The sequence below is a fragment of the Clarias gariepinus genome, chromosome 6 (assembly GCF_024256425.1).
Source record: "Clarias gariepinus isolate MV-2021 ecotype Netherlands chromosome 6, CGAR_prim_01v2, whole genome shotgun sequence".
Lineage (NCBI taxonomy): Eukaryota > Metazoa > Chordata > Actinopteri > Siluriformes > Clariidae > Clarias > Clarias gariepinus.
This window is the reverse complement of record NC_071105.1, coordinates 37,285,233-37,299,512: the sequence shown is the minus strand read 5'-3', so window position 1 is coordinate 37,299,512 and position 14,280 is coordinate 37,285,233. Positions and strand designations below refer to the sequence as shown.

The 14,280-nt window shown below is 43.7% G+C and overlaps 1 protein-coding gene across 17 annotated transcripts in view; it reads right to left on the bottom strand.

Moving 5' to 3' along the window:
* Positions 1–14,280, bottom strand: part of baz2ba (bromodomain adjacent to zinc finger domain, 2Ba) — a 95,892-nt gene that overhangs the window by 24,387 nt on the left and 57,225 nt on the right. For 10 of the 17 annotated variants that reach the window (XM_053498671.1, XM_053498678.1, XM_053498685.1 and 7 more), the window contains exons 4-13: positions 10,231–10,431; positions 8,341–8,496; positions 6,024–6,205; positions 4,494–4,691; positions 3,903–4,409; positions 2,180–2,804; positions 1,748–2,023; positions 663–723; positions 423–531; positions 19–120 (exon numbers count right to left, since the gene is read on the bottom strand). In XM_053498671.1, the coding sequence (XP_053354646.1) occupies positions 19–120; positions 423–531; positions 663–723; positions 1,748–2,023; positions 2,180–2,804; positions 3,903–4,409; positions 4,494–4,691; positions 6,024–6,205; positions 8,341–8,496; positions 10,231–10,431 (2,417 nt within the window). The remainder of the gene's footprint in view (positions 1–18; positions 121–422; positions 532–662; positions 724–1,747; positions 2,024–2,179; positions 2,805–3,902; positions 4,410–4,493; positions 4,692–6,023; positions 6,206–8,340; positions 8,497–10,230; positions 10,432–14,280) is intronic. The other 7 variants (XM_053498675.1, XM_053498677.1, XM_053498683.1 and 4 more) reach the window with 3 other exon arrangements.

Below are 14,280 nucleotides of genomic sequence, written 5' to 3'. Positions count from 1 at the left end.
GAGATGAAAGGCATTCACCTGGGGTCCTTCTCTGGCTTCATAGAAGTCACCAACCCTTACTTTTGCACTGAAGCTAAAATTATCGCGTGTGATGTCAGTTATTCCGTATCTGGATAGATACTACAGAAGAGAGAATAATAATGACGTTTGGTGAGACAGAGAGCCATCAGGAAGTGGAGTAGCACACTGAAAGCTGGGCACTAACACAGCAAAGCTAAACTACACAGGGGGGGAGAGGGAGGAGGAGGAGGAGGAGGAGGAGGAGTAGCGGGGAAGCTACTGGAAGGGTGAAGGTTTTTTTCTTTTCTTTATTATTATTATTATTATTATTATTATAATTATTTTTCGGGTTGCCTGAGGAGGGATTTGTGGGTACTAAAAGCGAGCGGCGGGGAGAAAGGGGTGGAAGGGTCGGGGGTTACCTTCACGACATCGGGGTACTGCCGCAGCCGTTTGCCGCAGGGCGCGTAGTAGGCCACGTCTCCTTGGAGACGACCTCCGGTGGATTTGATCCTGGTCTCTCGCCGCCAGCTGGAGCGAAGGAACGGGAAGAGACGTGATGTCAGAACGAAGAAAAAAGAAAATAAATAAATAAATAAAAGGAAATTATTAAGAGAGAGAGAGAGAGAGAGAGAGGGATTGAGTCATGTTGTTACACATACCCCATTTCTAAAGGAGTCTTTAGATCATCTTCGTTCATAACGCGCTTCCTTTTCCCGGATCCTACAACACGATAGAGAGAGAGAGAAAGTCAGACTGAAACACGCTCATATACACACACATTATTATTATTATTGTTGTTATTATTACTGCAATGGCAACTTTGGATATTCGTGATGAATTATTACTGTAATGGCAACCCCACAGATCGAAATCTAGGAGATTGATTGACAGCTTTAACCGCTGGCACGAGCCAAATGTCTACACAAGATCAAAACTGCCAGATATTTTCCCCAAGTCCCCGCTATGACATAAAAACAAGCTCGCCCTCACACACACACACACACACACACACACACACACATCCCGAGCAGCAAAGTGAACAGCTTGGCGCAGTAGAAGACGGGACTTGCAGTCAATATGGCGTTCACACCATTAGCTTTTCACCGTCCTGAAAGCTTCTTCCTCTGACATCGAATCATCACGTTCCTCAAAGCCAGAGCAAACACAATCCCCAAACACACACACACACACACACAAACGCGTGCACGCACATGAACAAACACACATAGTGTGGGAGTGAGAGAAAGCAACAAGTGCTCTTCTTTCTGTTGAAACTCGGCCAAGAACAAACCCACGGGCTTGACATGTTTGCTGGATTTGCGAGTATTTTGTTTAACGAATCTCCCTGGGAAGAGAAAAGAAGAAGGGGGAAAAAAAAGCCGGAGTCAGCCAAACAGCCGTAATGAGTGTGTGAACTCGGGCCAACAGGTTCAACCAAACATGGCTCGGAGGTTACCGTTAAACCACACACACACACACACACACACACACACACACACACACACACTGCGTCCTCATTAGCTACCGCGTTTACAGTACGGACCGGTTCTCGTGTGCGGCGGAGATAACGAGATTAAGAAGGAAATGTGTTCGTTTTGAGGAAAAATAAATCTATCAAAGCGTCGCTGGATACCTACGAACGCAATTTAGCCTTCTAAAAATAGATCTTGTGGGCGCCGCAATGTTAATGTTACATTAAGTGTGTGGCCGCTCACGCCGCTTCGTGTTCCCGATCGGAGATTACCTGGAGAGGTGCCGACGGAATATGACGAGGAAGGCGAGCTGTGATAGGTCAAGGCACCGGAGCTGCCCAGGATGGTGGGCGTGGCCACACCGGAGGGCTTAATGACTTGGAGGTTGAGCGGCGAGCAGTCAGGCAGGCTGTAATTGGCGGAGGTGAGCAGGGGTAGGTTCTTGCCGAGCTTCAAAGGCGTCCTCTCGCAGTCGGTCTCCGTCTCCGTCGTGTCCCTGTTCTTCCTCGCTGAGCCGTTCAGCTCGCTGTCCGAGTTACTGTCTGACTCTGAGAGTGTTTAAATAATTTTTTTTTTTTTTTATAAACATTTTTTTAAATGCGCATAATAGATGACAAGTAATTCTTGAGCTTCCTTGCTTATGCATGTATGACAAATTAACTAAAGAATAAACGTACAGATTGCTTCTTGGACATTTTACAAACCTGACAGACTGTCATCCTCCTCGTCCTCGTCCTCCTCCTCGTCATCCACGTCGTCGTCGTCGTCCTCATCGTCGTCGTCGTCCTCGGCCGACTCGTCTGAGTCCTTCTTGCTCGGAGTCTCCTGCTCTCCCGCTCCCTGATGGAACATGTCCACAAGCGACTTCACCAAGTGCTTCTGGGAAACGTCCTTCCAGGCCTCCAGGGCTCTGGGCGTCTTGTTTTTGCGCGAGGCGCGAGGCCGCGCCGGGAGGGCGGACGCGGGTACTAGAGCAGGCAGTGGGGTGGGCACGGACATGTCCTTCCTGCCGCCGATGCTGAGGTTGACGGGCAGGTCGGAGCGAGGTTTGGTGGTCAGGGCTAGCGGGGTGTCCTGAGCCGAGCTCTGGATAATGCCGTTGATGTGGCCCAGGCCCAGGATTGTCTGAGGGAGCAGAAGGCCTGGCGACGCGGCCACGACCTGAGCGGCAGGAGGCTTGGTGCGACCTGATGAGGATTTGGGAGGCAGAATGGAGGAAGAAGAGGATGAGGAAGAGGAGGATATCCCCGTGGAACCCTTCGAGGTCTTGTAAAGGCCTTGCTGCTTCTTGAGCTGGAGCGGAAACTCCTGGTCTTGCGCAAGTAAAGACTGGATTTAAAAAACAAAAAAAGGGAAGAAAGAAAAAAGATTAAAATGTGAGGATATAGAGAAAGAGAGACAAAATAAAGCTTTTAAAAAAGGAAAAGCTGGACGGAAATGTGGTAATTGCTCTGGTTGTCATGTGGCATAGGCGCTGATGGAGTGTGTGTGTGTGTGTGTGTGTGTGTGTGTGTGTGTGTGTGTGTGTGTGTTAGGGGGTGGGGGAACACGACGGCTGTGTGCGCTGTGACTCAGTTTGGCTCTTCATCAGTTCTGGGAACAAAAGAGTCCGGAGCAGACGTCGCTCGCAGTGTCTCCGTCATTAAAGCGCCACTCACCACCGGGAGCAGAGGAAGAAAAAAAAAAAAGAGGAGCAGAAACACTCACTCTATTCAGCGCGGTCCGCTCAATAGCTCTAGATTTCTGCGTCGCTCTGGTTCTGTTTCCCGTCTCACGTCGGTAAACACGTGTTTGACGCCTGAACGGTAATTTTGAATGAATGGAACCCGAAAGCGCAGGCCAATATTAAGACTGTTCAGTACAATGACCGCGCGATAAAACCCACTTTAGCCGATTACGAAGAACGGGTATTAGCCTCTTCAGCGGTAATTTCATGCTTACAGAAGAAAGGATGGGAATAAATCCGTTATTTTTTGGACTCATTTGCTAAGAATCTAGGAGTAGGAAGTTTCAGTGTTAATTGCTTGTTGGTTTTTAGAGGAGGAATTTTTTTTATGAAGCTTACTGCATTCGTTTACAAAACTGAATTACGCAGTGGGGAACCCAATGCTAGAGATAAGAGCCTGGATGGAAAAGCAGAGCTCTTTCATCCCTTCTCTCTCTCTCTCTCTCTCTCTCTGACCTTTTCATAGAGGGCTGGTCAATACAGAGAGACGGATACTGAATACCAACTGCGTCCTGAAACTCTTCGTCCGAAATTGGCTTTCTTGCTACATGGAAGAACTGCTGGAGCTCATTTGCTTTTCTGCTAAATGAAAAAAAAAACCTAAACGATGAAACGGACGTGTGATTAATTCCTCCTTAATGCGGTGCCGAGTTTCACCCGGTTATCAATCAATTTAGCGCAGGTTGTGTGCGCACGCCCACCTGTTTCAGTCTGAAGTCGGCGATGTGGGACAGTGAGCCTTCCAGAAGCTTCCTGCTGCTCAGCGAGTCCAGAGGCGGGGCCTGAGACTTGTGGGCGGAGCCCCGTGCCCTAGGGGAGGGGCTCAAAGCTGGTGGTTTGGGAGAGGACGACAGAGGGAGGGGTTTGGGAGGGGAAGGGACCGAGAGCGGTTTAGGGGAGGAGCAAAGAGAAAGTGGGATCGGTTGATGAGCGGTGACGGTCAGAGGTCGGGAAGGGGAGGAGCTGAGGCGCGGAGGGGAGGAGTCATGCAGCGGTTCGCCGATCAGAGCCAGCGTTTTGGCGTTAATGGCGAGGCCGGTGGACTGGATGACGCTGGTGGGCTGTGCGAGTCTGTCTCTGGATTTGGAAACGACGAGCGGTGAGGACTGAGAGCGGGCCTCCGGGGTGGCGCTGCCCTCCCGGAGGTCCCAAGATTCCGCCGGTCTGGATTGTTCCTTTTTACTCGGCCGCAGGTTTGTGGACACGACCTGCGGAACCATCAGGGAGAAGGAAAGGCGCTTAGGATCAGAGCAATACGATTTAACGTTTTGACAAAGTTACACTGAGCGAACCTTCAATTTCTTTTTCTTCTGTGGTTCTTTTTCAGAGTCGGACTCTTCGCTGTCTTTACTCTGGTCGTCGTCATCGTCGTCCTCCTCGCCGAGGTCGTCCAGGTCACTGCTGCTGACTCCTTCGATGTCGCTGTCCAAAGATGATCCTGACTCGCTGTCGCTCGCGCCAGATCCATCTGTCTGCTTCTTACGCGGTTTCTACAGCAACAACCAAAGTTAAACAAGGAACCGGACAGATAGACGGTCAAAATGTGGTACTGGTGCTAAAAAGCGTCTCATCTAGATGTCCATAACTTATTCGAATTAAAATCTTTCAGTGATCTTAATGCTCATTCAGATGAAACTTGGCCAATTTGAATTTTACATGAAAAGACATAAACCTAAACAAGTGCATTATTCTAAAATGCAAAAAGATATTGCAACATGAATTTAGGATCATGGTTACGGACACTACAGAATTTCCTTGGGAAAAAAATACTTTTAAACTTGTACTAAATGCTTTAATTTAAGCAACAATTTCAAAAAATCTTAAAAAGGTCAAATGCCTCTTAAAGCTTACACCAATGTTATTATCAATACTCATAAATAAATTTGAATAATTTCCAGTTTAAATGATTATTGCTTGAAGTGAGACGGTATAATGCTGAAAAATGGCCAGCAGGTGTTTTATTCCTCTTAGACAACAACATTTTATACTGATTTATTCAAGAGCATGTCATGTGTGTGTATCTGTTCAGATTTATTCAAATCTGAACAGATACACACACATGACATCTCACACTTAACATCATGTGATGAGCCTGAAACCTCCATGTCTTGTAAATGAGAACACGCAAAACCTGTTAAAACCTGACACTTGAGATTCCTTTCATAAATTTTATACAGCTGGTACTACGGAGCAATCCAACAAATCGATGCTTCCTGTCGAATCAGAATCAAGAAATTACGAGCGCTGATACAGTCTGATCTACGGGGGTCTGTAACACGTGGTGTGGTTTAAAATAAAATTAAAAACTCCTTAAAAACTCACAACTCTAAAAAAGTTTTGCGAAATGCAAAACTTACAGAGTCCAATGTCCAAAAAAAACAACATACATACAAACAAAATAAAAAAACGCATTTAAAGCCCAGCAGTTTGACGACATGGTCACACGGTTCCTGTTAACGTGCGTAATGAGACCCGCTTGGCATGATCCCAGATGTGATTAAACAGGACTCGAGTGTAGCCGCGGCACGACAGACACACGTCATAAACTTTTACTGAGCCGGTTCTGGCAGGGAAAAGCATGACTATGTGTTTATAATCAGATCACCACTGCAACAACAACAACAACAAACCAAAAAATGTTGCAGAAAGTCAGCGAAAAATTCTTCACTCCTATTTATTTTCGCCTTCCTGCTTTCCGATACACATCCGAATTTTTGTTCTAGCGTCCGATGAAGCCGAGCTTTCGTTTTTTGGCGATGACGAGAAATTACAAGATGAAGAACAATATAAAGACCTGTAATAACGCCCTCTGGGGGTTTTACCTTTTCTTTCGGTTTCTGCGAGGGTTTCTCTTGGAGCTCTCCTGTGCTGTTGCCGTGATGAGAGGCCTTGCGGGCGCGGGGCTTGCCGCTGGAGGTGTTGAGAGCGGGCGAGGACGACGCTGACGCGCTGCCTTTTGTCGTGGACGGAGAGACCATGCTGCCGTTCAGAGCTCCGTTAACACCTGGGAGATTGACATCGGATCGAAAAAAATGTTAGTCTCAGCTTTATTCAAGGTTTATGTGACCTTGAGGGACCACAGTATAGAAATACAGAAGCCGATATTCACATGCACCCGATTCTAGGAATTATAATAATTTTTTTTTTAAAGCCATGGTAGTTTAGGTAAAATTGCAAAAAAAAATTAAATAAATAAACATTCAGCTTTTCGTCACATGGACCTTATGGCACAGTGAAATTGTAAAAAAAAAAAAATCTCGCATATCCAAGTTAGGAAGTTGGGGTCAGAGCACAGGGTCAGCCAAGACACAGCGCCCCCTGGAGCAGACAGGGTTAGGGGAACCTTCGACCTTCCGATCAGCAACCCAGAGCCTTAATCGTTTGAGATACCAGTAACAGGTATCAGGGCCATACTGTGCTCATGTACTCGTACTCGTAAACCTTTTCTGATACTTCTGGACCGGTACCACTTTACAGTACGGACAGGATGAAAAAAAAATGCTGCGAGTGCGAACCGTGTCAGCAATCGGGTCATATTATTTAGAATAAATAAAAGTAAGGTACCATGTAGTTCATCTCGCTTTAGTCTGTCTTGCTAATCTTGCTTTTCTGTGCATCTTCTTTATATTCTTCTTCTTTTATTGTTTAATGACCGGGCGGTTGGAATCCAGTAGGTAACAATACCGCCAACGTTACATCTCGTTCTCCCTCATCAAGCCGATTTCCAGTCCAGCCTTCCTTAAAAAATAATGTCTAACGCTTCCTTCCTTCATTTTATCTCGTCTTATTCTGTCTCAAACTCAGCTGTTTCGGGTTTTTTTCCGCACACACTATCTCCTCTACATGTTCCCTCTCAGTACCGCTCTGCGTCTTTGCTTGAACTGTAAGTTGCATCACCACCACCTATTGACCTCGTTCTACCTCAACTTCCCTGTCCTTTAAACAGGCCGACTTTCCGGGCCAGTCTTCCTCAAATCAAACGCAATTAACAGCTGTGCTCTGTGACAATAGTGACGTAAAAGTGAGCACAGCTGTTTATTGTGATGCAAAAAAGTTGTAAACCAGTGTTATAAAAAAAATAAAATGTAATTTAAAAAATGTATTTACATGCATGCAGTGCTATTATTAAATCTGACATTTTGATGACATATGAAGTTTCATACGAATGAGAATTTTCCCAAAAAGAACAAAAATTTTGCAAGAAATTTGTCTCGGCATACCGAGCGTGACTGAACCAGTTGTGCGTACATGCGGGTGCGTGTTTGACCAGGAGCCGTTCAAAACTTGTTTGCATCAGTAGAAAGCCAGATGAAGCAAGTTTATTTTTTATTTTTTAGTCCAGAATTTAATGAAGACATAGCACCATGGGACACAAGAATGTTAGCAAAAAGAAAAGGGAGCCGCTTTCAGTTTGGTCTTTAAAGCAGCTGGGGCCAAGAGGAATTATAAATCAAGGTTAAGTGAGGTTTAATGTATAATTATTTAATATTTTACTTAATTTACATGTTGTTTCTAAATATTTTTATAGTTTTATACGCAAAAATATAATTAATTATAGTGTTGGAAATTGGTAATATTGGTTATATTTTTGGGTGGCTGGAACGGATTATCTGCATTTACATTTTTTCTATGGGAAAATGTGTTTTACAATACGGATTTTCACCTTAAGAGCTCGCCTTCAGAGGTACCGCTGTAAAATTAAATGTTCATATATGTCCAGATATTTCACTTGCTAAAAATCATTTAAAAAATTTGCTTTTTCCCAAACATGCATTAATGATATAAACACACACACTCACACACACACACACACACACACACACACACACACACACGCCATGCCCTGAAGCACAGATCTACTTAATCACCGAACTGAAATTCAGTTAGTCTTCATATGAAACTGGACACCAGACTGTATCGAGTTGATAATTACTACAAATTAGGAAGACTGATCGAAAAAAAAAAGAGACAAGAAATGGAATTATCCTCGACCGTCTCGCAACACGCGAAACCGGATTACTGAACTAAACCCCGGCTCTGTATCCGACATTATTTCCACGAATCATTGATTAGGCGTCGTGTTACGGTATGGCGCGCACGGACTCGGGTGCTGAGCTCTGCAACCTCGGCGTTGTTCACCTTTAGGACCCTGGCTGCTTTTGCTCAGGGTTTTAGACGTATAGGGCGTGGCCTCGTGGTTCTGTAGGGGAGGGGCGAACAGCGGGGGCAGGCCTAGGAACGGAGGGAAGAAGGCCGCTGGACTCCGCCCGTGAGCTTCGGCTGCTCTCCACCACTCTGGGATTCGAGAGAAACACACAGGCGAGAGCAGTACGTTATATATGACATCGTAGCGCTGTGACACGTTGTTCTTGAATCTGATTGGTCAGAAGGTGAACATCAGATTGCCTTTTTAAAAACATGATATTCATATTAGACATCCATCTGCGTTAGCTAATAAATTATAATGATGCATTGACATTTTATTAGTGACAGCATAGAGAGTTACAACAGTACACAGTGTTTATATTCTCACACACACACACACACACAGTCATTACACTGAGGTCCTTCAATGTTACGCAAATCTAAAAAAACAAAACAAAAGATGAATAGAAAGGACAGGATAAAATGAACGTGGTGTGTTTAGTGATGGCTTGAGGGTTTGATCGACTGTGAGGCCGCGTTCACAAAACAATTCTGATTTCGCTTTTTTTTTATCCTAATGGTTTGAGTTTTAAAGCTGTTTAAACTGAGCGCACAAATTTGACCTTTTTTTTTTTAAAGATCGGATCTCAGTAAATTTTCGGGTACGTGGACCTAGATCGGATAAACATCCGATGAGTGGTCATGTGAGTGGAATCTTGTGACTTTTTGCCTCTGTGCATGAGTCGGGCGCTCGCTGATGTCATCGGTCAGCGCCGGCAGTGCAGGGATTTTCACAGCAGCTGTTAAATCAGCTAAAGTGAGCCGTCTGGTTTTCTTCCGGACCAGACATTTACATTTAGGCATCTGACAGATGATCTTATGCGTCATTGGATAGATCCTTACACACTGGATTCCTAAATTACTAACTAAGTATCACCAGTCAAATACTGTTTTTTTTTTTTAACTCCAAATATTTAAGAAACAGATAGGTCTTTAGTCGTCGCTTAAAGATTGCAAGTGACTCGGCTTTACAGACGTCTAGAGGAAGTTCATTACACCGAGAAGGTGCCAGAACAGAAAACAGTCTATATGCACGCCTTCCTCGATCCCTGAGAGGTCTTTAAGAGATCTTTGAGAGATCCCTAAGAGATTTCTGAGAGATCCCAGAGATATTTCTGAGAGATCCCAAAAACATTTCTGAGAGATCGCAAAAACATTTCTGAGAGATCCCTAAAAGATTTCTGAGAGATCCCTGAGAGATTTCTGAGAGATCTCAAAAAGATCCCTGAGAGATTTCTGAGAGATCCCTGAGAGATTTCTGAGAGATCTCAAAAAGATCCCTGAGAGATTTCTGAGAGATCCCTGAGAGATTTCTGAGAGATCTCAAAAAGATCCCTGAGAGATTTCTGAGAGATCCCTGAGAGATTCCTGAGATTCCAGAGAGATTTCTGAGAGATCTCAAAAAGATCCCTGTGAGATTTCTGAGAGATCCCTGAGAGATTCCTGAGATTCCAGAGAGATCCCTGAAAGATTTCTGAGAGATTTCTGAAAGATTTCCCTTCTCCTGGATCTCATGGTACATGTAAGAGTCGCTTGTAATCACAAATGTGACTCAAATCCGATCTGAACAAAAAAAAATCAGAATTGAGCAACGTGGCTTGTAATGTGAACGCAGCCTAGACGTCATTTAAATAGATAATACATTATTAGATTTTATGCTGAGCCTTTTTCTTTTGTAATGTTGTTGAGCTTTGTCTGTAAGCCTACAGAAACACAACGATCGTCCTCTCATTCTAAACCACAGTGTTTTCACCATTGTTGGCATGGAAACGTTTATAAAAACAAGACCATAATAATAATAATAACAATATTAAAATGTCTGACCTGTGAAAGCCCCTAGCTGCGGGTGCGCTGCCAGGGCCGCGGTTACTCCCAAAGCCCCGAGACCGCCGAACTCGGGCCGAGCCGTGCCCGGGGAGAGCAGGCCGAAAGCGGGGTGTGCCATCACGGGGAAGGCACTGGGCAATGAGGTCACGGAGGTTATGCTGAATGGCTGCTCGCTTCCCGTCACCCCAAACAGAGGACCTGGAAAAAAACAACAAACAAACAAAAAACAGACAAGCTTGTGAGTCTATATGATGTGTGTGTTTGTGTGTGAGAGAGAGACGTGTGAGAGGAATATTTTATAAACTTTATAAAACTGTTATATATCATGTGACTCGCCTTCGCACCAAGTCAAAGTGCACTGAAGGTCAGAGGACACTTTAAATGACAGCTAGTCACATGACAAGCATTTAATTTAATTTATTATTATTATTATTATTAAATATTTTTTCATTAAAGCCCTTAAAACCAAAGTGGCACAGATCCATGCCGGAAAAAAAAAATTATAAAATAAAAAAATATATACACGTGTGTGTGTGTGTGTGTGTGGGCGCTAATATGGATGCCTTGCCAGTGTGTGTTAACAGGGAGACTTCAGACATCAATCTGTGCATTTTGTGCCGTGTTTTCAGATATGATCATCATATCATACGGTTATCGTTACTTTTATAAAGTGTAAATCATCTGTTGCAACGTGTAAAAAAAATCCTGAGCCTGATATATGTTAATTAAAAAAAGTCTAAAACCAACAAGATTAGTCTTTCTTATTATAGGATTTAAATATTGTTTGAAAGCACAAAGACGATGGTTGGAGGAAAATCCACTGCAGACGTCTGACCTCGCCATGACCTCGACCCTAACCCAGGGAGTCACGGCAACACGCCATCTCAACCAGGAGACGCGTGTAAGTCTCTACATATGGAGAATTTGTCATGCACGTTCCCAGCGTTTTACACACACACACACACACGCACGCACCTCTACGCCAGATAAGCCCTCCACAAACACACACAAACTGTTGGTTTGGCGTAATTCACATTTTTTGGAGGGAGATGCGATGCTATTAACCCCCACCCCCTCCCTCCCCCCAGTCCCCAACACACACACACACTCAGTGAGAAAAGGCAAGCTATCTCTCTCTCCTTCTCTGTGTGTGTGTGTGTGTGTGTGTGTGTGTGTGTGCTTTTCTGGGCGAGTTTCAAATGCAAGGGTCCTGATAAGTACGTGGTGTTTAATGTAATCACAGGCTTGCTGACGGACGCTGACCGAAAGCTATGATCAAAAGAAGAAAAGGAAAGAAAAGAGAGAGAAGAAAAAAAAAAAAAACCCTCGGAAGTAATACAGTAAGCTGTCACAATTATTCAAACGTGGATTTGTGAAAAAAAATATATATATATCACTAGAGTGATATCACCATCATCATCATCATCATCATGGGATTGTTGGTTTGGGGTTTTTTTGTTTTGTTTTTTGTTTTGTTTTTTCAGGATGATGAGGCGTCCTTCAGGAGTCAGGTACACCACACGTCTGCGCCACATATTCCACTGAAATCTAATTTGCATTAGTGAGCGTGAAAATAAAATAAAATAAATAAAAAAAAGAAAAGAAAGAAAGAAAGCAAGAAGCGTGTCTAAGCCGGAGGCGATCCAGCGGTAGCGGCGGCAGCAGCACGGACACGTGCCAGGTCAGACTCAGGCGGAGGAAAAAACTGATGACAGAGAAATATGGAGAGGCTTTTTTGCTGCAACTGGGAGGAGACGATGAACAGATGTGTGTGTGCGTGTGTGTGTGTGTGGACGGTGAAGACGGACGGATGGTGCAGGAGAAAGTGTTCCCACCGGGCACCGCTCGCTTTACACGCTTCAGACTCTTGTCTTTCTCTTTCTCCTTCTCCATATTTCTATTAAACACACACACACACACACACACACATTGAACTGATCTTCGACACTGGAGACTCCTTCCTTTTTCTTTTTACGTGTCCTATCAGGAAGCGTCACCGCGTCAACAGTTACTATGGAAATAATTAGTTAATATTATAACGGGATGTTGCAGGAAACGGATCAGAACCGGGATGAGCTCGTTCTCCAGGAAGGCTGACATTCACTCCTGGTGACAAACGCACACACACGCATGCACGAAAGCAATGGCGGAAAAGCATCGTCGTCACGTTAATGCGCTTTCAGCCACCGATAATTAAATCACACAGAGACAAGAGAGAGACAGAGAGAGAAAGAGAGAGAGAGAAGAATGACAGGATCACTCGCTATCCTTCTATCCCTCTCTCTATCTTTTTATTTTTTCTTTACACTCACAAACCTTATTTGTCTTCCTTCTCATTTTTTTCTGTTACACTCTTTACCCTCACACACACACACACACACACACACAATCAACCATCAGCGTCCCCTCCTTCCTCCGCGTCCTTCACTGTGACAAACGGGGCCGTCTAAGAGACAGAGAGAGAGAGAGAGAGGGAGAGGGAGAGTGAGAGAGAGAGAGGGAGAGAGAGAGCGCCGCCGCAGCGTCTCCTCGCCCCGCTCGCTCGTGTGGGATGCGGAGCGGAGGGATTAACGTGCCCTTTGTTGGCGTCAATCACGCCGCCGCCGACAGATTGGAGTTAATTGCCAAGCCTGCGTTTGAGGGGGAGAAGGCGCAGACGTGCGCTCTCCATTTTAGCCCTGCGACACGCTCGCGGCTTCTCCATTTCAGAGCGGACCTGCGCGCGCCTCGGCCGACGTCGCCGTGACGGACGTATGTGGGGGAAAAAAAACGTATATAAGTTTAGGATTCTGTCACGATAAAGCTGTTAGATGACTGTAAGGTCACTGAGAGCTTGAATTCTGTTCAACAACAACAACAACACAAAAAAACAGCTTTTTCCCCTTATTCATAAAATACACAGATTGTGTGAATATGTAAATAAGGAAACGCCCCCACCCTGCATGCCCCACCCACTTCCACTGGTACACTGACGCCGCATGGCACACATTTACATCGGGAAAAAAAAAATGATTGGCCTTTATTTTATTTTTAGAAAGGACAAGGAAAGACAGGACAGGAAAGTAGGGGAAAAGTCTCGGAAAGAAAGAACGAAGAAGAAAAAAAGAAAGAGAAAAACACAGGAAATTAAAAGGTGTAGTACAGAGAAGGAGAGAGCAACGCTAAAAAAACTAAAACAATAAGAAAAGGTAAAAATTTATTATTAAAAAAACAAAGGAAATAAAGGGGGATGAAACAAAAATGTATAAAAACAAGACAAAAAAGTAAAGAAGAGGAAAACTAAAAGAAAACTGAATGGAAGGAAAGAAGGAAAAAGAGTGTATAGGACAGAAGGCAAAAGTGCAAAAGTGACACTGAAAAATTTTAAAAAGAAAAAAAAGGAAAAAAAATTGTAAGAAAAAAGGCAAATGAAGGTAAAACAAGAAAGAAAAAGAAAAAGATTAAATAGGAAAGGAAACCTAAAAAAAAGGAAAAGCATGGACATTTTTTAAATTAAGGAAATAGCAGGAAAGAAAAAAGAAAGAAAAAGTAATTAGTAAAAAAAGGAAAATGAAGGGAAAACAAGAAAGAAAAAGAAAAAAATTAAACAGGAAAGGAAGCCTAAAAATAGAAAAAGCATGGAATTTTTTTTTTTAAAAATGAAGGAAATAGCAGGAAAGAAAAAAGGAAGTAAAGGTGATGAGACAGAAGGTAGAAGTGGCACAAACACTAAGGGAAAAGAAAAAGAAAAGAAAAACAAATAAGCACAAGAGAAGCAAAAAAAATTAAAGGAAAATGAAGGGAAAGTTCAAGCTTTACGTTTATTTTTTCCGTCCTTACAGGAAGCCCACATCCTATGAATATGCAAATTGGACACACAGATGCCCCACCCCCTTCCTTCCCTTCGTGCACCGACGTTACGTGGCCTAGATTCCCATTAAAATATAAATATCTTATTTTATTTTTAGAAAGAAAAGAAAAAATAGAAAAGAACATAAAAAAGACAGGAAAAAAATCTAAAATAGGAAAGGAAAGAATGCTTTAAATAAAAAACTTTTATATATTTCT